Genomic DNA, 24,486 nt, shown 5'->3' with positions numbered 1-24,486 from the left:
AGGAATGGACATTTTACAAGACGGTTTTGAACTGAAAGCTTAGTAAGTGTCTTTAATTTCAAAGGAAAATGTTTTAGGGCTATTGTATTTGAAATAAGAGCAGTCTAAGATAAAGGAGGTTTCTGGAAAAGGAAAATTGTCTTTTAACTGGAGTGAATTCTATTTGATTATTTATAGTTTGGGACTGCTACCTTCATAGCATATCGTATATTGTTATACTTTATGGCATGGTGATGAGATGAAGTTGATATGAAGTGATGAAATGGAAGCGATTTTAGGACGTCATGAGCATACCATTGGTTATACTAATGTTTCCCAATGTGGAACTGGTAGTGGCAGTACTACTGTTGGTGGAGGAACTGTTGGATCAACACCTGGATTTTTAATGTGTTTAGTTGATTTTGATGCTTTTGTGTCAGTTGCTTGATGGATGATTCTGTTTGAGATTTACGTTAATCAGGAAACACTTGATGGGTAGTCTGTGTTAATAAGGGTAAACTATGTAGGAGAGGACGAATATGTGAAGAAGTGAAATAAAAGGTAAGTTACTTACTACAGAATCCTTTCTGAAGTTATAGGAAGGTAAACTTTGGTGCCCCTAATGCATTTGGCAGATGACAGTACTGCTGGAGAAAGGCGAGCACGACAACCAGCTGGTGGCGGCGCTGACGGCGCAGCTGCGGTCAGCAGAGGAGGCAGCGGAGGACAAGCGGGCGCTGCTGTCGGTGGAGGCTGAGCGCATGCGCGAACGCGGCAGGCAGTTGGAGGACGACCTGGCGGCGCTCAGGGCGCAGCTGACCACGCAGACGGCGCAGCTGGCGCAGAAGGACAGACTGGTCGAGCAGCTGCAGCTGCGCCTGGACCAGCTGGAGCAGCCCAAGTGAGCAATGCGAGGCGGACAACCTTACATTCACCACACTTTCTGTTGGTTGCTTGGTCAGTACACACTGTGCATAGATACCTGTGGCCATTACAACTCGTTTTTGGGAGAAATAGGGATTTACATGACCACACAGCTACGCTGAATTAGAGTTTCGAATATTTCCCTAAATCTCTTCAGACAAATCCCCACATTGCTCTTTGTAGTATCTGTAAATAATCTGTGGTGTGCAGAACATGAATCCATCAAATAAGAAGTTCAGGACACAACCATTTGCAAGTAAAGTAATGTGTACAGTCTTCTGGGATAGGCAGGGTGTGTTGTTTTCTACGTCTTGGATCCTGAAGCAACTGTCAGTTCAGAACCATAAGACGACACACATAGGCTTAAAGCCCAACTTCACTGAGTTGGACAGTAGACAAAGACAAGCTTCTGCTTGCAACACTGTAATGCCAGGACCCACAATGGTTTTGCAAGTATGGTAACGATTACGTATGTGGATGTTCTACTACAAACACCATACAGTACTGAGTTTACACCTTGACATTTGTATCTCTTTGGGTTTATGAAGGCTGGACTATGTGATCAACATTTTCCAGGCCCTCTTACTGTCATCAAAGGAGTGAGACAACTGCTAGCCTCAACTGCTTTAGGTTTTTATAAGTGCGGCATGCATGCTCTTATTCATCATTGCCAAAAGTGAATGCTGATAACTGTGTGGAAAGACGAAAGTACGTAGCTGAAATTTTACTCTACTTAACCCTTAATTGCTCTAGTGCAGCCCTGGAGAACCCCAGGCGATATGAATACAATACATACTATGTGCATGGAACAACAGATGGCACCTGTGTTCTTGGTAGTCCTCAGTGAAGTGATGCTGTTTATTGCGGAGTGTTGGATGCGGTGTTTCCGGTAATATTTTGTGAGATAAAGAGAAAGTGGCCTGAGAATACCCTATCAGAGTAATAATGTAAGTTGTTGTTTTATTATCTCATATAGTGTTTTACGCGACGGGAGTTTTAGAGTACTTCGAAAAGAGCAAAATTTCAGTGATAACATCAATTTTTAAAGTTATGTGAGTATGGATGCATTATTTTTGAGAATGGCATCATCGAAGTCATTAACAGATGACGAGTTGGAAATAATAGTGAATGATCCTGCGTTTTAACAATCTGATAGGGAGAGCACAACAAATGAGGATGAATTTATACTAAGTGATCATGATTCCACCTCCGAAGTTACATCAAAAAGTAGTTATAAAGAATCAGATGAAGAGGCGTTCATTAGGCCTTCCATTGACAAATATTTTTTTGGAAAGAAGCAATGCTACAAGTGGTCCAAAGAACCTCCTCCTACAACTCGTACCCATGCTCACAACGTAGTTAGTCAGCTTCCAGGCGCTAGACCTGAATCAAAAATGCTTGATTCAACTGATGTATTATCTGCTCGGAGTTGTTCATTACTGAAGATTTATTACAGCTAATTCTCACTAATACAGACGTCAAGATACATGGTATGTCAAACAAATACAGAGCTCCTAAACCAGCATTTATAAAGCCGCTTGATATAATAGAGCTGAGAGCATTTATAGATCTGCTTCATTTATCTGCAGTAAAGAAATCTAAACACGAAAATGTTGGACTTTTTGCTAATGATGGAACTGGTCGTGATGTGTTTCGAGCCACTATGTGCATTTATAGATTTTTATTCATTTTGTCTTGTTTGCGTTTCGATTGTGCTGCTACAAGAGATGCTAGGAAGGCTAATGACAGACTTGCAGCTATTAGAGATGTCTGGGAACTCCTTACAGACAAATGTGAAAAGTGTTATGCTCCAGGAGCGAAGATGACAATCGATGAAATGCCAGTACCCTTTCGTGATAGGTGCAAATTTCGCAAGTATATGCCTAAGAAGACAGGCAAATACAGCCTCAAAGTTATGTGCCTTTGTGATTCACGAACATTCTAATTATGCAATGCGTTTGTCTACACAGGCAAAGGGACAAATAAAAGTATATTATCAATTCCAACACAGGATGTGTGAAATTAATAACACCAATTGAGAGAAGCAATAGAAATGTGACAGTAGACAATTGGTTCACGTCATTTGAACTCTGTGATCAACTATAAGCCAAAAAGTTGACTGTCTTGGGAAATCTAAAGCTAAATAAACGGCAGATCTCAGGAGAATTCCAACCAAACAGAAAGCGCCCAGTTGAATCTGCATTATTTGGGCATAACGAAGGAAAGACAATCTGTTCCTATTTTCCTCGGAAAGGTCGAGCTGTTGTATTGCTTTCATCTGTGCACCACGATCAGAAAATTGGTACTCAAAAGAGAAAACCTTAAATGATAATTGATTACAATACCTGAAAAGGAGGAGTGGACGCTTTGGACCAAATGTGCGCCAACTATGCGGTATGAAGGCGAACACACAGATGGTCAATGTCTGTATTTTATGTCATTTTAAGAATAGGAGGAGTCAATGCTGCTATTTTACTTCACTGCACCAAACAACTTGATCAAACTGATGATTTAAAAAGAAGAGAATTGCTACAGAGGCTTGGAATGGATTTAGTAAAATCCCATATGCTTCTTCGAGATGTCTTATCCCTTTCCCGTGAACTGAGAGGCGTTTTTGTTAAACTTGGTGGTACTCCTCTTGCCACAATATCTTCAGAGCCAGAATCCATGAGGAAATCAAGATGCTACATGCATGCAAGAAATGCAGACAAGAAAACCTAAATAGTGTGTGAGCTCAAAAGTTGTTTTTTCCAGTCACGAATTTTCAGTGTGCCATAATGGTTTGTAATCATATTTCAAATGCGTAAAAATGTTTATAATATTCAGTGATAAAAGTGCAATTTAAAACAAAATTTATTTAAATTACAGTTTCGTTTATCGTACTGAGGTACGTAGAGACCCCTCTAGAGCATTAGCGTATGAGCATTTCACTAGAGTAGTTAAGGGTTAATTGTGCTATTGTGCTTGCCGTATCTGTTTCAGTTCCTATGAAAATATATAGGAGGCACTGGTTTTGGAATTATCTTCATACGCAGATGGCCTTGGTGGGTGGAAAAACAGACATGTCTCCGATTTTAAAATCATTTTTTTAAATCCTTTTCTAACTATTAAAACGATAGTAGTTCCATTTGTAAGGTAGCTGTCGTTAGCATTTATTGTGGATTCTTAGAGATTCGAGTCTAGTTATTATAGACCTGACTTTGCTTGATTATAGGTAATTATCTTTCACACATAAGAACTACAATATACATTTTTCCTATGGCTATCTCACCCCATGTTATGCTACATCGAGTTAATCTCAGTTTACTGGGTACATGAATGGTCAGATCCTGAAAGAATACAACATGTGACTGAGGACTGTAATGTAACTGTATTCTCACTTAGTGTATTCATCCATTCAGTGAACATGTGAGTGCTATCTGTATAGCATGTAAACCTATATGTACGTATTGAAGAGCACTATGCTATTGATTGCATATCAATTCAGAATTTCTCAGAGACGACTTGATTATAACGCAAAGGAATATACTTCTTATGATCACAGATGGATGCACTGCTTGTTGACTACACTTGTGAAGCTGAAAATTACAGTTAATAAAAAGACCTATCTGTACAGCTCCTCATGCAAGACTTCTGTTGACTAAAGTACAGTTACATAGGGACTTACACATAACAGTATCTGTTTTAGGTTTATGAAATCCTCATATAGATGGTAAGTGATGATGATAGATACAAATCCCAGGGAAAATCAGTCACAATTGAACATTCAGCCCATAACATTTTACAAGCAAGACTATCCTGTAAGTAGGACCAGTGACAGTATAGCTAATCCATCAAGATAATGTGAGAGCTCACTAACAATGGAGGAAAGAAGAGGTAACAGCGCACATAATTCATGAAACTTTAGCGCACGAACAAAACAGTAATTATATTCATTACTCATACATACGTGCTTCACCTCTGCAAAGAAAGACAACAATCCAGCAAAATTTTTCACAACATTCAAAGATAATGTTCAGCAGAAAGTCAGTTAAGTGATTAACTGACTTGCTTCCCACTAATAGAGGCTATGTAAACGTTGTACAAAAATTGATGATGGAAGGTTGAGTGGATATCCTGAACCACATGGATATGAAGCACAAACTCATTGACTGATCATTGAGTTCCGGTTTACTCGAGATGATAATAAAATGAGTTGATTTTCTTGTGTGAAAGGAGTGTCAGAAGTAAAATGACTTGTAAATTAAAGCAGAAAATGGCAACAGCACTGTATTCTGTAAGCACAAGACCAGCATGTGATCTCATCAACTAACGCCGAATGTGACTTCTTCTACTAAATCTGCGTCCCCCTACAGAAGTTCGACGATGAGTGCCTAAAGCATAAACCGGCCCTTTCAGACTTTTGCAGAACAAGCTGTGATTGGCTGCCGCTACGAAGAACTCTGAGATATTACTGCCTCCCTGCTGTGTATCACGCTAAAGATAGTCCCTAAGGACTACCATCGATTCACTCATACATAAATCTTTGAAAATTTCTTAGCATATGACAAATTACAAAATTAACGGAACGAGATAAAGTAACAGACTTTTTTTAGTTTGTTAGAAGAGTAAGCTTCTGAAACTTCGAAATTCTACCCTGTAGATGGCAGGTTTACCACATTTATGCCACATATTTTTTATGACATTAATAGCAGTTTCTCCAATTTTACTGTTGGAACTGTTATAGTTCTAGAGTTATAGAAAAATTAGTAGTTTGTTATGTATCACTACGAAAAGCCTCTTTCACTTCACAGTTAATTTCATTGTGCTCATATTTTGTGAGCCTACTCACTATTGTAAGAGGGAAGGTTTGTATCCTCAGCTGAGAACCTCCCATACTATTTGTCAGAATGTGTTGCCATTGGGTCTGTGACGCACAGATGTACACGAATACCGAGTACGTGACTTCACCACTTTCTTCCATAAAAACAGTTTATAATAACAACGCGAATGCTACGCTGACCCTTCATGACTGTGTCTGTCGCCATAGCAGGGGATAAATATGGATTTACTAAGACTTCATTGTGAGCTGAAAAAGCCATCTACACCGTGTCCAAGTTACGCTAGCTTAAAACAGCGTTACTGCATGTGGCGTCCAGCAATTAGGCTGCAGCTGTATGTTTGGAGGCAGCAATATACTGACACTAGCAGTAGTCAGCATTCCGAGATGGCGCCAGCTCGCGCACGTGTACGCACGAGGCGGCTGTATGACAGCCTCCAGCCTTTGCACTACGAGTATAGTTCCTCTGTGTTTGTATATATCTTTGCCAGGTAGCTATGCGGGATTTTTTAAATTCAGGTCATACTACTTTCACACAGAAAACAAAATGCGTTTGTGAGAACAGCAATAAAACATTTACATGTTCAGACCCACAGAAGAATCCTCTGATGTGTATGTTGGGACCTCAGATGCTTTTTTTCTCTCTCATTTCTTCACTTTCTTCATCTAACTCTTCTTCCTTTATTCTTTCGTTTTTGGCATCGCTTAACACGACTATGATACTGGTACACTCAGATTGTTCTAGCAAAGCCTGCAATATTGTTTCTGCTCTCAAACCTTGTTGTATCTCAAGTGATCTCAAAAATGTTATATTGAGTTCATTTACAGCGCTAGTAATATCTAAATCCACTTTCGTTTCGGAAACGGAACATACAAAAGGTATTTGTCGCATGTCATGTTGAGGAGAGATTTATTCACATCACGTATTCCAGCCTTAGTATTCCAGTTTTGCAGCAGAAGTGAATCTGTGATTCGTTGGGAATACTTCTGCCATTTCTTTGAGATGGTTTCATGCCTAAAAACCAGACGCACAGCAGTCAAGAAACTACACAAACTAATGTTACACACCTGACTCAAACAGCGTTGAAGGCGTTCTCACATAGGCCGATTCTCACATGGGCCGAGATAGCTGACGTGGACATGAACTTGTACAAGTTTTGAGAGGTCATTTTCCGTTACTTCACGCTGAGAAGGCATCATCGCGCATGAAGTTCTGCGATATTTCGCTCCCGTGCTACGAAACATTGAACAAGTAAGAAGCAAGTGCACACTCTGCATCGAAATTTTTTCCATCAACGGCAAATTTTCTGGTAACCTGTTTTTCATTTCTTCAATTAGACTTACTAAAAATGTTATGCACCGATTAAGAAGCTTTTCTGTCTTCCCGTCGTAAATCTTTTTCTCTGATTTCAAGAAACTGCTTCTCAAGGCGGAATCCCAGATAACGTCTTCGATAGAAAGAAATCACGAATATTTTGAGTAAGAATATTAACTTCTTTTCAGGATGTGGATGAGGAGGAGGAGGACAGGTAGGGGGTGTACATGGAGGTGAGCAGGAGGACAGGGAGGGGGGAGGAGGTGGACAGGGAGGGGGAGGAGGAGGTTGGCAGGGAGGGGGAGGAGGTGGACAGTCAGAGGGGAGGTGATGGGCACAGAGAGAGGGAGGAGAAGGAGGCGGTGGAGAGAGAGTGGGGAAGGAGAAGGAGATGGGCAGAAAGAGGGGAAAGGGAGAGAAGGAGGAGGAGGAGGAGGAGGAGGAGATGAACAGGGAGAGGGGCGACGAGGAGGTGGAGAGGGAGGGGGAGAGAGGAGAAGGTTAGGACGTATATGCAATTCCCATACATAATCAGCAATTGAAAAGGATTGACAGTTTGGCTAGCATTATAAATAGTTAAAACAAAAATCTTGAATTTTCTCCCAATTTAGCGGAACTTGAGTATTTGATGGCGTTAACTGAGAGGCGTGTGCGCGTGCCCTCTGGCAGGGTGGAGGGCAGCGTGTGCGGCAGCCCGCGCAGCACGCCCTCGGAGTGCGGCTCTGGCAGGTACACGCCGGCGCTGCAGGCGGCCGAGGCGGAGCGCCGCCGGCTGCTGGAGCTGGTGGCCGTGCTGCACACGCGCATGGACGAGCGCGAGCAGGCCGCCGCGCAGGCCGACGCCCGCTGGCGCCAGGAGCGCGCGCGCGCCGCCCAGCTGCAGACCAAGGTAGGCGCTTCTCGTGCCCGGGAACCGTGACACAGGGAAACACTGCGGACAAAAAGTTACTCACCTCCACCAGACATCCCGCTAATACCACGGAACACCTAGCCTTAATAATGTCCCCAATTCGGCGAGGAAGTGAGTCCATAACATTCTTCAGTTATGACATATCCAGCTGAAGCAGCATTAATGATCCTGCGGCGCTACCAGATCGCGGGATGGTGAATATATCTTTCCTCAACAGTCGCAAAAACTCCCAGACATTTTTTGTACGATTAAGACAAGGTGATTTTTTTAATTTATTGGCTTTCGGTACGTACTCATACAGCTGTCTCAACACTGGTAATATGATTCTACAGCTTGTTTTGACAATCTAGTATACAGGGTGCTCCATTGATCGTGACCAGGTCAAATATCTCACGAAAAAACTACAACAAACGAAACTCGTTTAGCTTGAAGGGGGAAACCAGATGTCGCTATGGTTGACCCGCTAGATGGCGCCGCCATAGATCAAACGGATATAAACTGCGTTTTTTTTAAACAGGAACCCCCATTTTTTATTACATATTCATGTAGTACGTAAAGAAATATGACTGTTCTAGTTGGACCACTTGTTTCGCTTTGTGATGGATGACGTTCTAATTGTCACATATGGCACACAATTTTAGACGAACAGTTGGTAAAAGGTAGGTTTTTTAAAATTAAAATCAGAACGTAGGTACGTTTGAACATTTTATTTCGTTTGTTCCAATGTGATACATGTACCTTTCTGAATTTATCATTTCTGAGAACGCATGCTGTTACAGCGTGATTACCTGCATATACCAAATTAATGCAATAAATGCTAAAAATGATGTCCGTCAACCTCAATCCATTTGGCAGTACGTGTAACGACATACCTCTCAACAGCGAGTAGTTCGCCTTCCGTAATGTTCGCACATGGATTGAGAATGCGTTGCCGCATGTTGTCAGGCGTTGTCGGTGGATCACGATAGCAAATATCCTTCACCTTTCCCCACAGAAAGAAATCCTGGGACTTCAGATCCGGTGAACGTGCAGGCCATGGTATGGTGCATCGACGACCAATCCACCTGTCATGAAATATGCTGTTCAGTACCGCTTCGACCGCACGCGAGCCATGTGCCGGACATCCATCATGTTGGAAGCACATCGCCATTCTGCCATACAGTAAAAGATCTTGCAATAACATCGGTAGAACATTACGTAGGAAATCAGCATACATTGCATCATTTAGATTGCCATCGATAAAATGGGGGCCAATTATTCTTCCTCCCATAATGCCGCACCATACATTAACACGCCAATGCCGCTGATGTTCCACTTGTCGCAGCCATCGTGGATTTCCCGTTGCCCAATAGAGCACATTGTGCCAGTTTGCGGTACCGCTCTTAGTGAATGACGCTTCGTCGCTAAATAGAACACGAGCAAAAAATCTGTCATCGTCCCATAATATCTCATGTGCCCAGTGGCAGAACTGTACACGACGTTCAAAGTCGTCGCCATTCAATTCCTGGTGCATAGCAATATGGTACGGGTGCAGTCGATATTGATGTAGCATTTTCAACAACGACATTTTTGAGATTCCCGATTCTCGCGCAATTTGTCTGATACTGATGTCCGAATTAGCCGTGACAGCAGCTAAAACACCTACTTGGGCATCATCATTTGTTACACGTCGTGGTTGACATTTCACATGTGGCTGAACACTTCCTGTTTCCTTAAATAACGTATCTATCCGGCGAACGGTCCGGACACTTGGATGATGTCGTACACGATAGCGAGCAGCATACATAGCACACGCCCGTTAGGCATTTTGATCACAATAGACATACATCAACGCGATATCGACCTTTTCCGCAATTGGTAAACAGTCCATTTCAACACCGGTAACGTATCACGAAGCAAACACCAACCGCACTGGCGGAATGTTACGTGATACCACGTACTTATACGTTTGTCACTACTACAGCGCCGGCTATCAAAAAGCTAACAAAGTGGTCCAACTAAAACATTCATATTTCTTTACGTACTATACTAACATATAATAAAAAATGGGGGTTCCTATTTAAAAAGACGCAGTTGATATCCGTTTGACCTATGACAGCGCCATGTAGAGGGCCAGCCATAGCGCCATCTGGTTTCCCCCTTCAAGCTAGACAAGTTTCGTTCTTTGTAGTTTTCTCGTTTGATGCTTATTACGTGAGATATTTGGCCCGGTCACTATCAATGGGCCACCCTGTATACATTAGTTTAAGTCCTGCCCTTGTACGATGTTACATAGGCTTAACAAAGGACAGAATTCGACATGAAAAAAATTTTACATCCACAGTACAGTGAAACGAGTAAACAAGGCCAAACTTTTAACACAATATAAGCACACGTAGTATGCCGTAAAAATCCTACTGATAACACAGTAAAAAAATGATATAATAGCATACGTACACTTTTGGAATCTCCCCATTTCAATCGACATTAATGATAATGTCTCCAAATTAACAACAAAATTTTCTTATGTAGGTACTATACAAATTGTCTTAATGCTTCAGACAGAGAAATTAATATTTGTGCAGCTTTAGAAGTACCATGTAGACAGATCATGAGAATAGTATACAATAACCAGATTTGTGTTTTGCACCCACACATGTCCATTCACCAGTATTCAGACACTTACACAAAGGATGTACTTAGAGATTCATTTATAGGCTGAGTGTTCCACATCGTGCTGAGTAGCCACGAAAGGATAAGGACAGTTAAATGTGCAAGCTCGAATTCTAATTACCAATAGCATTAGATAGCAGCACAGGGAGTTATAGCTGGATGTTGTCACTCTTAAGCAACTCGTATAATATTTTATACGTTGCTGTATCATTGGATACTAACAAGATTTGGAAGCTTTTATGACCAGCAGCCCAAAGATTACATGTAAAGACACTTACGTGATACATGTTCCGAGGACAATGTGGGAATATATAGTTTGGAGCTTCTTTCTCTCCGCAATCACATAGAGGGGTTGCGCTTAGGCTGAGACGACAGGGGTGTTTGTTGAATTCCCAATGATTAAATTTCAGCCGTGCAATAACTGCCATGAAGCTCCTTGATGTTTGTGCCTTATCATATCATGGTACTCTTAGAATCGTGGGACGAATTACTGTGTATTCGCTGCCTTTTATTTTAGATGTCGTAGATCATTCCTCCTACCAGTCCTGTGACAGGAGCTTTCTGTCCAGGGGTACAATGTCTCTGAGAGGGAATTTATGATATTTAATACCGCCGTGGAGAGAGGTTTGCTTTGCTAGGTTATGTATTTGTTTATTTCCAGGCACCCCAGAGTGGTCTTTCAGCCATACCATCAAGATGTTGCCACACTTCCGCTGCACTCGGAACACAACGTCGACCATTGCTGCAACTATGAGGTTGGGACAGCTATTGTGGTGGCGCCTAATCAGTTATAGAGGTGACATACTGTCAGAGATTATGGCTCCTGTTTCGGTTGTGGTCGTCTGTACGAATGTCGGGTCTTCCAAAGTGGCAATCAGCTCAGCTATCGTATTAGTGGAGTGTGGATCTAGCTTGTCGACATTTCGTTTGGTCTAGAGCAATGCGGAATAACAGAACTTTTCCACATCTTGTGCCTTAATTTCAGCATCTCCACGCATTCAGCCGCGACGTGTGAAAGTTGCTTATTTATGCAGTATCGTCCGCTCACACAGTACGATGTTAATTCCCGGATTTTTTCGTCAGGAGCCCGATATTCGTCGAGAGAGAGAGAGAGCGGGGGGGGGGGGGGGGGGGGGGGGAGATAGCATGATTTACCGGGCCAGTGGAGGTACGGTACAGTGCATAAATGCAGCCCTGTGAATCCGCTGTGGTCATCCTGCAGCAGGAAGCGTCCATAGCATGCTCATCATGAACCTGTAGCAGAAAGGGCAACGTTTGGTGATCAGGAATGTTTAATAACCATCCTGATCCATATTGATCCATATTTTTCTACTACATGAGTGTGTGGAATCTAGTGAAGGTACGAAAAACACCCGTAAATCGTGACAGAACCATCTCCAACCTAAACTACACCCTGCAGGTTACGTGCTTCTTTGGACCATCGATGCACTCGACGTTTCGCAAGAGTGAAAACAGGCAATGAGGCATTACATGACACTTCACGCCTCCAGTCAGTTTCTGTTTCCTTTGGCTCTTTGAAGACGAGCATCTTTACATGGTGCCCTTGCCCTGAGAAATGGCCATCCGTAAGATACTTGACTCCCAATGTTCATTGCCCGAGGTTTCCTACGCAGTGTTCGCTCGGAAACTGGTTGAGATGGAATTCATTCACTGACAGCACAAATTCTTCCCACATTTGACACCGACTGTCATTGACGAGGTGTGACTCTCCGGCCCTTTCGATTAGGGTCTTGTGACGATTACTGTTCTTACACCGGGTTACATGATATCGCGTGCAACACTATTCCTTACAGACACTTTGGTCAGTTCGCGTTGGTACAACAACAAATCAGGCAATTTCATTCACCGAGTGGTGATGAGCACGTCCAAACACGATAGCAACTTTCTGGAATTCTGTCAAGTCTACCCATCTTACTACGCTGATTCCATACAATCGACTGGCATGTAAACACCATACCTATGACTTACGCCAGCGACGGAGGATGACGTCACCGTGTCGTACCACTTCTGCGCAGTCGACATCGCACCATAGCCACCACCCGTACTCCTTTAAGGAGGTTCTCCAGTGAGCTTATGTACCTCTGTGCATTTACCTCCATATTCGATGCCGTATACCACTTCTTTGCCACGGGAGACGGGAACCGTACATCGGGATCAAGGGACCCATTGCCGCAGCGATTATCGACACACAAATTTGAAGTTCTGCTCGTTGCAGCTTACGTGGACGTGAAAGCTAAAATACCGACGCGCAGTGGGCCAACCCGCTTCAGAACCTAGATGTAAAGGAAAACTTGATATAAAATTCTACAAAACTGTGTTCTCATGACACTGATTATTAATCCGATGTCGGAATTTCAGAATCCAAAATGTTGGTTACAATATGGCGAGTCAAGAATTATACTTTTAGCGTATTCGACTGAAACCTCAGATGTAAGGTATTATGAGATCGCTGATAACGAATTGGAGGTTGAAATTGCCGTATTGAAATGTTTTATTAGATATCTTAGATTTTTTAATCGAAATAGTAGCTTGGGTTGTCCGCTGAGAGATGGGTCTAAAAGCAGATCTTTTACTTCATGTGACATCTGTTTATCGTCTTCAGGTGCTTTTCTAGAAGCTCTAAATAAGCACATCCGAAGTCGTCAGAGGCCGATGGAATACAGCAAACGTCGTTTTCTCACGGGAACATTTGCGAGCGTAAAATCTCTTCGGTAATGCCGGCTATCCTTATTTCGAGCTTTCTGCGCGTCTTAAGATAGCTGACCAATCGGGATTGGAGCTGCTTCGATTATGGCGCATTCATACATCACAACTATGTGGACTGATGTCGACGTCGGGTACCATCAGTTTATAAACTGAGGGTGGAGTATATGTACTATGCCTGTCTGAACGTCACATAGTCACAGATATGGAAAAGGTAAATGCAGGTGGATAAAACTTTCAGCACATGTAAATAGAGACACTATGGAGAGAGGAGGGGTTGCCATATACAGTGAAGCGCCAAAGAAACTGGCAGAGATATGTAAACAGGCAAAATACGGAGTTGCGGTCGGCGACGCCTATTTAAGACAACAAGTGTCTGGTGCAGTTGTTAGATCGGTTACTGCTTCCACGGTGGCACGTTATCAAGATTTAAGTAAGTTTGAACGTGGTGCTATAGTTGCCGCAAGAGTGACGGGACTCAGCATCTCCGAGGTAGTGATGAAGTGGGGATTTTCCCGTACTGCCATTACACGAGCGTACTGTGAATATCAGGAATCCGGCAAAACATCAAATCCCCGACAGCGCTGCGGCAGGAAAATATCCTGCAAGAACGGGACCAAGGACGACTGAAGAGAATCCTTCAAAGGGACAGAAGTGCAACCCTTCCACAAATTGCTGCAGATTTCAATGCTGGAGCATCAACAAGTGTCAGCGTGCGAAACTTTCAACGAAACATCATCGATATGAACTTTCGGAGCCGTACCCTTGATGAGTGTACACCTCGCCTGGGCCCGTCAACACCGACGTTGGACTGTTGATGACGGGAAACATGTTGCCGGTCGGACGGATCTCGTTTCAAATTGTATCGAGCGGATACGGTATGTATGGTTATGGAGACAACCTCATGAATCCATGGACCCAGAATGTCATCAGGGGACTGTTCAAGCTGCTGGAGGCTCTGAACATTTGGAGTGACCCCTGATACGTCCAGATCTGGGATGCTTTGCAACGTGCTATTCAGAAGAGCTCTCCACCTCGTAGTACTCTAACGGATTTATGAACAGGCCTGAAGGACTCATGGTATCAGTTCCCTTTAATACTTCAGGCATCAATCGAGTCCGTGCCACGTCATGTTGCGGCACTTCTGCGTGCTCGTGGCGGCCCTACACAATATTAGGCAGGTGTACCAGTTTCTTTGGCTCTTCTGTGTAAAAATATGTCATAGTGAGAAAAGTTTAGAAATTGAAATATTTTGATCAGAGCAATACAGACAAACATACCCGTGTGCGCTTAAACTTAATGATGGTACTTTTATAATTGTACCCATTCATAGGTCCCCATTAGGAAATTTTCAGTTATATTTGGAAAACCTGAGTTCTTTGTTGTACTATATGTCAGACAGAGGTAAGTAAATTATTGTTTGTGGGGATATCAATGTAGATTTTCTGAAAGAGTCCGATAGAAAGCTTTACCTTGAAGTATTACCTGATTCTTTCAATGTAACGTCAGTTATTGATTTTTGTTCACGAGTGATACAGGAAATCAGTACACTGATGTATAATGTTTTTATAGAGCAAGATAAATTTAATCCAATAAAAACTTTTCGTCCTAAGAGTGGTCTGAATATGATGCACAGCTAGTTACAGTGTATGACGTAGCTCCATACAGTAATGCAAAACAGTCCTCAAAAACAGTGCGATGAATTAACGATTTAACAATTGAAAATTTTAGGGAAAGCTTGAACAGTTAGACTGGAATGAGGTGTACAGGGAACCTGAAGCTAATTTAAAATTTAATGTATTTAATGATACCTTTGTGAGTATGGCAGTGGCCTTGCCTCAGTGGATACACCGGTTCCCGTCAAATCACCGAAGTTAAGCGCTGTCGGGTGTGGCCAGCACTCGGATGGGCCACCATCAGGGCCGCCATGCGCTGTTGCCATTTTTCGGGGTGCACTCAGAATTGTGATGTCAATTGACGGGCTACCCGACCGAATAGTAGCGGCTTCGGTTATAGAAAACCATGAAACTTCCTGGCAGATTAAAACTGTGTGCCCGACCGAGACTCGAACTGGGGACCTTTGCCTTTCGCGGGCAAGCGCTTGCCCGCGAAAGGCAAAGGTCCCGAGTTCGAGTCTCGGTCGGGCACACAGTTTTAATCTGCCAGGAAGTTTCATATCAGAGCACACACCGCTGCAGAGTGCAAATCTCATTTATAGAAAACCATCTTAACGACCGGGAGAGCGGTGTTCTGACCACACGCCCTCCTATCCACATCCTTAGGTGAGGATGACACGGCGGTTGGATGGTCCCGACGGGCCACTTGTGGCCTGAAGAGAGAGTGCTTTGTGAGTATATCTGAAAACAGTTTCCTTAAGAAAACACTAAAATATAATTGCAAGTAACCATCTAAAAAGACATCACTTACTAAAGGGACAAAAATATCTTGTAAACAGAAAAGGGAAACGCATCTTATAGCTAGAGTAATGGTCCAGAAACAGTGAAACATTATAAAAAGTACTGCACTGTACTAAGAAAAGCTATTAACAAGTCCCGAAGTATGTGCATAGCACATCTATAGTAAAATTAAAACAGTTTGGAATACTGTTATAAGGGAAAGAGGGCAACTGAGACCACAGGAAGATTGTATATCCATCAAACTCAATGAAAAGTTTACTATCAAAAAGTCAGGAGCAGAAAATATTTTAATAAGCATTTTTAAGTATTCTAGAGAAAATAGGATCTAGCTATTCATTAGAAAATGCAGTATATGGAAGTGGCAATAGCTACATAATTTGATAAAATTGAATTTAACCCAACTTTCCTGCTGAAATTAGGAAAATAGTACATTCACTCAAAAGTAAAAGCTCACATGGAACTGATGGCATTTCCAAAAGAGTACTAAAAGCTTGTTCCCAACAGATAAGAAGGGTTGTTACTCATATATATAGTAGCTCACTGAAACAGGTGATTTTTCCAGGTAGACTGAAATATGCTATTGTTAACCCGTGCATAAAAGTGGGAATGCATCTGATGCTAACAACTACTATCCAATCTCACTTCTGACAGCTTTATCCAAAATTCTTCAAAAAGTAATGTAGTCAAGAGTAGCATCACATTTTTGTAAAAATGAAGTACAAACAATATGTCAATTTGGTCTTCACAAACGCTTTTTGACAGACAATGCTATGTATGCTTTCACTGATCAAATATTTAATTATCTGAATAACGGAACATCACTCATTGTGATATTTTGTGATCTCTCAAGGGCTTCTGACTTCGTGAATAGTGAAATTCTTCTAGGTAAGCTTAAGTATTGTGGTATAAGTGGGACATTGCCCAGATGGTTTATTTCATATTTAACTGGAAGAATGCAGAAGGCTGAAACTAACAATGCAGATAGTCTGCAAAACAGCAGAGTCCTCTAACTGGGGAAGTATTATGAATGATGTTCCACAGGGTTCAGTCTTGGATCTATTATTGTTATTAATAATGCTCATGACTTGCCATTCTACATCCATGAAGATGCAAAGCTAGTTGTTTTTGCTGATTATACAAGTGTAGCAAGCACACGCAAGGAACAATAATCAGCTGAGGAAATTGTAAATAATGTCGATTAGAAAATTATTAAGTGATTCTCTGCAAATGGACTCTCATTAAATTTTGAGAAAACACAACACATACAATTCTGTACAGGACAAGGCATAACACCATTGATAAATAAAGACTGTGAACAGAAGTCTGTTGGTAAGGCAGAATATACAAACATTTTGGTTGTGTGGACTGATTAGAAATTAAATTGGTAGAAACACGTTGATGATCTGCTGAAACAGGTTTTGCTACTTATATTATTAGGGTTATTCCAAATTTTGGCGATAAACATATCACTAAATTATCCTACTATGTCTATTTTCATTCACTGCTTTCATATGGCAACATATTTTGGAGTAGGTTGTCATTATAAAAAAAGTAATCATTGCACAGAATAACAGCTGGAGCTCATTCACAGTACGTTCGCAATACATATATTCACTTATGAAATTTGTTATTAATAACCCATACACAATCCAAAAACGATAGCGAAGTGCATAGAAAGGATGATCTTCACTATTATGTGCTAAATCTGACTTTGGCACAGAAAGGGGTGAATTATGCTGCCACAAAAATCTTTGTTCATTTGCCAAATAGCGCTGAAAGTCTGACAGATAGTCAACCAACATTTAAGGACAAATTAAAAGAATTTGTGAATGATAACTCCTTCTACCCAATAAATGAATTAGATATGAAGCAATCACTGTACAAAATTTATTATAGTATGTGAAGAAAACTTACGTTAAACGTTCCATATCATTACAAAATGCCATATTCGTGATCAATGGAACAGGTACTACTGTATTATACTCCTGACGATACCCTTGTTTCTGATGAACACTCGCCATCGACGACAACATACTGGGTTTATTACTTAAGAAGCCTTCAAGCCACTCAGATATATGTGAGCTTATTCCAAATGCTTGTACCTTCGTTAACAGCCTACAATGGGGCATCGTGTCAAATGCTTTCCGCAAATCAAGAAATATGGACTCTGCCTGTTGTCCTTCATCTATAGTTTGCAGTGTATCATATGACAAAAGGGCAAGCTGAGTTACGCATGAGCGATACTTCATAAAACCCTGCTGATTCGTGGACATAAGCTCCTCAGTCTCACGAAAGTTTAATATATTCGAAATGAGAATATGTTCAAGGATTCTGATGCAAACCGAAATTCTTTTACCCTTCTACTACTATACTAATGTACTATTAAACTAATACAGACTCACAGCACAAAAAATTAGTCACCCCAGTGCGCAAGCACAGATGAGTCGTTAAGTGTTTACCAGTGGTGGAATGATCGACTCACGTTTTCAACCGCACAGCCTCTACATGTCTCTGAGGAAGTAACGATCAGTGAGATATTTGTGTTTCAAGCGGACAGTATACGTAGACGTAGGTAAATGTAAGAACGTGACAGAGAGCCACAAAGGAGCAAACGTGTTTGGTTGTGCGGTGTGTGAAGTTGCTGAATTTGTTGGTGTTTCGCGGCGAACTATTCAGCGTGTCAAGAAGTGGTGTAACGCACGTGGTCACGAAACACGTCGTCAGAACTGCGGTCAGAAGAACCTGAGTAAGAGGAACCGAAGACACATTTCACAGCTTGTGAATAAAAGTCGCGTGCGAACCCGACAGGAACTGCTGCAGGCAATGGAAGTCCATCCCAGTCTATTACAGAGCGATAACATAGCAACGGGAACTGCATCCAATGAACATTTTCAGTCGGTCACCTCGCAAGAGGCCATGGCTCACACAGCCACAAAAAGTTGCGCGTCTTCAGCGGGCTGTAAATCATCGTCCTTGGACAGTAGCTGATTGGCGGAACGCATTGTGGTCTGACGAATCACTTTTTTTGCCTATATTAAAATGACGTACGTCCTCGAGTCAAGTGAAACATTTCATCCTGTATGTGTGCAAGGTCAGGCTGAAGCCGGAGGTGGGTCTGCGATGTTTCGGCGGCGTTTTTCTAGTAATGAACTGGACTCGTTCGCCGAGATTGTCACTAACATAAACCCGCATGTTCATTTAAAAATTCTGAACGATCGGGCTTTCTCCTTCAGTCAACGTCTGTGTAATGAGTATGCTACTGATACCCCAGTTTTTCAGTTTTTCAAGACGACGCCGGCCTCGGTGGCCGAGCGGTTCTAGGCGCTACAGTCTGGAACCGCGCGACTGCTACGGTCGCAGGTTCGAATCCTGCCTTGGGCATGGATGTGTGTGATGTCCTTAGGTTAGTTAGGTTTAAGTAGTTCTAAGTTCTAGAGGACTGATGACCACAGATGTTAAGTCCCATAATGCTCAGAGCCATTTGAACCTTTTTTTTTTTTTTTTTTTTTTTCAAGACGACTACAGCAAAAACCATCGGCCTGTAAGAATATATGACTGGTTTTCGGGTTACTCCCTCGGCCTATCACAATTCGATTCACCTGCAAAATCATCTGACTTGAACCCCACAGAAAATATGTGGGACTTGTTGGAACAGCGGGAGAAACGCCGACATCGGCATCTTCACAGTTTGGTGGGATTGCACAATCAAATTCTCTGCGGGCGCCTTAACCTGGATGCGATTTGCCTGCAAACATAACCAAATAAATTGTTATCAAGTCCAGTGGCTGCATTACACGGTATTAAATGATGCCTGTAGTGATTTCTCTAATTACTGATTATTTGTCCAGTGAGCTTACAAAGACGAGTGGTTGTTTGACGTTGTTACCAAAAATATCGAGAAGTTTTTGGCCAGTTCATTTTAAATTCTTACACGATACTCTAATAAATCTTCGGTTAGATGTGGGTTATATATTTTGAAACACCTATTGTAAACAAATATCTGTGTACTCCATAAAGCCGATACGTTGTTACCAAAAATCTCTAAAATTTCTTGACTGATTTACTTCAAATTTCCACACGAAGCTCTAACAAACGTTTGGACGGACGTAGGCCACACACACACACACACACACACACACACACACACACACACACACACACACACACACACACATACATACTTACATATATATACACATATGTGGACACCGAGCGAGGTGGCGCAGTGGTTAGCACACTGGACTCGTATTCGGGAGGACGACGGTTCAATCGCGTCTCCAGCCATCCTGATTTAGGTTTTCCGTGATTTCCCTAAATCGTTTCAGACAAATGCCGGGATGGTTCCTTTGAAAGGGCACGGCCCATTTCCTTCCCCATCCTTCCCCAACCCGAGCTTGCGCTCCGTCTCTAATCACCTCGTTGTCGATGGGACGTTAAACAACACTAACCTAACCTAACCTAACCTAACCTAACACATATGTGGAGAAACGCTGTTAGCAAAATTCTCGAAAAGTTCTTAGCCGATGAACTTCAAAGTGTTACACGAATCTCTAATAAACTTTCGGACAGGAATAAGCCACATAAATTCTTAAATATGCTCTAATGAATAATCAGATGATCATAAGCTATTATATTTTCTATACACATTGTATATAAATATGCATGTAAAATATATAAAGGGGAACGTTGTAAGACAATGTTTCGACAACTTACTGACATATTTACTCCAAATTTTTCATGATACTGTAATAAATATCAAGACAGACATAGACTACATATTTCTTTTAGCTTTCTTTCCTGCAGACAGTCTGAACTACAATAGCGGAGCATTTAAACCATTAAACAAATTATTTCTCTCATAAATATTCTTTCTCCTTAAAATATTTTTTTTAAATGTACACACAACTATGTGCTTCATTGCACCCGGTTTTCACAGAAAACAAGAAAGTTGTATTTATGGCTTTGCGGCTTATGATAGGAGTACTACCATAGACTCTCAATCGTCAGAAACTTTGTAATTCTACCCATCTGCAGATTAAAACAATGAGTAATACTGTCATTAAGGCTGCTATCCTCAGAGACCCAGCAACAGGAGAGGTATCTCATAACCCGTATACCAATGATCTCAACTGATTCAACCACTCATTTTAAGCGACTTCAGTTCCCTATTAAGGATTCATCGGCAATAACAATAAACAAGGCTCAAGATCAGGGAGAAGAGGAAGAGGTAATAGAGAGTAAGCGGGGTGGAAATGGATGTAGAGAGGCGGAAGGAGAAGGGACACAGAGAGGCGGGGGGACGATGAGATGGAGATAGAGATGGGAGAAGAAGTGATGGACAGAGGTGGGAGAAGAAGGTTAGGACTATATCCAATTCCCATACACATTTATCAATTGTGAAGTACTGTCAGGTTCGCTACTTATTTATTAAATTCCACTCCCTCCTCCCTCCATCCCGCAGAGATTGTAGCATCTCAAAAAGACGGACACGAGTCTAGAGTTTAACGCCCTGTTGACATCAGTGACTTCACGGACAAGGAATTACCTATGTTCAACACGGATACGATAGAAGACAGATTGAGATTATTTTGAAGCAACAGTCTCACCGTTTGTTTCAAGTGCGTTTGACCAACAGTGGACACTTTCATCAGTCAGTCTACACATGTATTTGGACTCCGATCCTTAGGAAAGGGAAACCAGTGCGTTTTTTCTGTTCGTTGTTCTCACAGTGTACTCAAGTAACACTTACCTGTCATCACCGATCGACACAAGTCCAGCCGCTTGCCACGACATGTAACAGCATGTATTGCTGCATCTAATGCTCTCCCACAGAATAATATTATAATCGATTTTTACTACTGTGAGATTACTTATTCAGCTGCTATAACTTATTAGTATTCAGTGCACTTCACAGCAACGTTCACATATACGGCGACGCACTTTGAGATTCAGGGCTTCATTACTACAAAGGTTACATAGATGGTACAATACTTCTTGTAGACGAGACTAGAAGTGCTGTTAACAAAACGGCGAATAGCTTCAGTGATATTCGTGAGAAAATTTAATTAACTTAAAGCACAGAAACAATGACAGCATTTATTTCTGGACTTAAAGTAAGGAGATAAGGACATGTGGACGCATTTAAAGTTTTTAAGATACACTTGATGTATCAGTATGCAAACTTCTCTGTGGATGCGTGTAGTCGTATTGAGGAAGAATATTTATGTTTGGAAATACACTGTCATACACTGATGGAAACTGAAAGTGCTACAGCCAGCCGGTGTGTCCGAGCGGTTCTAGGCGCTTCAATCTGGAACCGCGCAACCGCTACAGTCGCAAGTTCGAGTCCTGCCTCGGGCATCGATGTCCTTAACTTAGTTAGGTTTAAGTAGTTCTAAGTTAAGGGGACTCATGACCTCAGATCTTCAGTCCCATAGTGCTCAGAGCCATTTGAAAAGAATACACCATGAAGCAACAGTTATTTATCAAACTCTGTAGATATGTCCGTCAAATAAGAGGTAATAAATAAGCTACCGTTCCCATCAGAACTGATGAATCTTATCGACATCAGTGCCATACGTGACACCACAGGCACGAATAAACCATTGTATTTGTGGCAGTAAGAAATCAAAGAGACTGTCAATGTCTTCTTCACTTTTGCTATACCTAGAATACACGCTGTTTCAGTTCGAAAATATTGCTGGCTGAGGACTGGTTTGAAAGTATAGGTCTTCCAATAAAAGCGCAGACATGCTATGCATGACAAATTAGGAAATCTGGCAGACCAGTCAACGATACGTATATTCATTACGATGTATGAGGTGCGAACTGCAAAGTGGTATCCTGCTGAAATATGCCATTTAATACCCTGTTCATGATGAATATTATAACAGGCTGTAACATCCTTGTCTAATACTGGCGATCATTGAGCATGGCTTAAACATTTACCAGATCACTCGTCTTTTGATATCCAATAGCTCCCCACCCTATGATTCAATGATGGGTCTCGAGAATCACAGTTTTCGTGACCTTTATCCTTCTACAGGAACGTTAGCTCCGATCTGACGGCCGTACTCAGAAGTGAGACTCTTAGCTGAACACCACAGTATGTCACTCAGTATCCCAGTTGACTATGGCTCTACACTGTGCAAGTTTCTATCCACTGTGGTATGGTGTCAGTAGCAAATGATGCATGGCAGCTCAAACCCAATTTCCAGTAATCTATTCATTACGGACGCTGTCTGCCTGTATTTCCAGTGTTGTCATCTGTGTATTCGTCAGAGCTGTTCTAACAGTCCTATTATCTCCACGTTGTACAATCGTCGAAGGAAGAAACTGTGTCTACTCTCCTTGCTACACTAGTGTCCTGAGACCATCTCATCACTGCTCATTCTACAGTCATTGCACTACAGCCAAGTCTCTGTGTGGTCTATTGGTACGATGCTAACGCGTCCCTCATGGCAATGAGTCGACCTTAGGTCAAGTCCAAGCATGCATGTGCACATCCCATCAGAAGGCGGAATTGTGACGTCCACCTGAAAAGTTCTAGTACCGTTAGCCACACCCAATAACTACAATGTAACCAAACCATTCTTTATCAGTTAGAATGACCTTTTCTGTTTTGAAAATAAGCTCAGATAAGAATGAATTTAATCAAAATGTCCCATAGGGTTGGAGTTATCATTTTGTTACCATTTAGCCAATGCGTTAACAGTATAAGACTTTCCACATCAAATAGTGCAATTGTGATGAAGAGAATTGTGCAAATTGGTATGTGGATGGCAGGTGGAGCGCCTGGAACTGGAGCGCCAAAGCCTGGTGAAGGTCGGCTGCTATCGCGGGCCGGCCAACAAGCAGCTGCAGCAGCAGCTGCTGACCATCGAGGAGCGCCAGCAGCTGGAGCTGCTGCAGGAGGAGGTGGCACTGCTGCGCACCAGGGTGGACGTGCTGCGCAGGGAGAAGGAGGACGACCGCGCCAAGTACCTGTCGCTGCTGCAGCGCTCCTGGGACCAGGTGCCTTTCTTATTGTCATCTACAGTCTGAGACCCTTTGACACACCTCTTCACACTTGTGTACCTCTTTATCTTAAATCCATTGGAACCTGCTGACTGTGGTGAACCCTTGGTCTCCCTCTACAAGTTTTATACCCTCCCCTCCCTCTCCACCCCCCCCCCCCCCCACTCCTGCACTGCTTTGTCCTGTTTCAAAATTGACTAATGGAAGTCACACCAATAGCACACACATATGCCTTTTTGCACTTTTATAATAGTTGTGTAAACGAATGATAATAAGGATGTATATAAGGAGCCATAAGCAACAATGAAAATTTATATCAAGTGCAGAAGTCGAAGGCCGATCTGGTGCGCTCTAAGCAAATGCACTAAATACTACGCCACTGCATCACAATGGCTTTGCACAGCTGTATGGACTACACTAGCAGACTTGAAACTTGAAAATGTCTGTGGAACCATGTAGTTTCATTTTATTAAAAGCACCTATATTTGGATTTCAGGCAGAACCCCCATTCCGTTCGATGCTGAGGTGCTGTTCCAATATAATTGAAGAGCCTCTACACTGCTGTTCAAGTGTAGGGGGGATACCAAGTGGGCTGAGGCGTGAATGGCAAACAGGATTGAGAGGGAGACATGCTAGGTTAGCCCAAATGTTTGTACAAAGCCACTTTGTCATAATTCGGTAGTGGTTAGCACATCTGCCTAGTGAGCAGGAGACCTACATGCGAATCCTG

The 24,486-nt window shown here is 42.2% G+C and overlaps 1 protein-coding gene across 1 annotated transcript in view; it reads left to right on the top strand.

Moving 5' to 3' along the window:
* Positions 1-24,486, top strand: part of LOC126343223 (coiled-coil domain-containing protein 13-like) — an 89,694-nt gene that overhangs the window by 54,098 nt on the left and 11,110 nt on the right. Inside the window, exons 7-9 of the mRNA XM_050001925.1 lie at positions 615-880; positions 7,707-7,926; positions 23,526-23,753. Coding sequence (XP_049857882.1) covers positions 615-880; positions 7,707-7,926; positions 23,526-23,753 — 714 coding nt within the window. The remainder of the gene's footprint in view (positions 1-614; positions 881-7,706; positions 7,927-23,525; positions 23,754-24,486) is intronic.

The sequence above is a fragment of the Schistocerca gregaria genome, chromosome 1 (genome assembly GCF_023897955.1).
Source record: "Schistocerca gregaria isolate iqSchGreg1 chromosome 1, iqSchGreg1.2, whole genome shotgun sequence".
In the NCBI taxonomy this organism is placed as follows: domain Eukaryota; kingdom Metazoa; phylum Arthropoda; class Insecta; order Orthoptera; family Acrididae; genus Schistocerca; species Schistocerca gregaria.
This window is presented reverse-complemented; position numbering and strand designations above follow the sequence as displayed.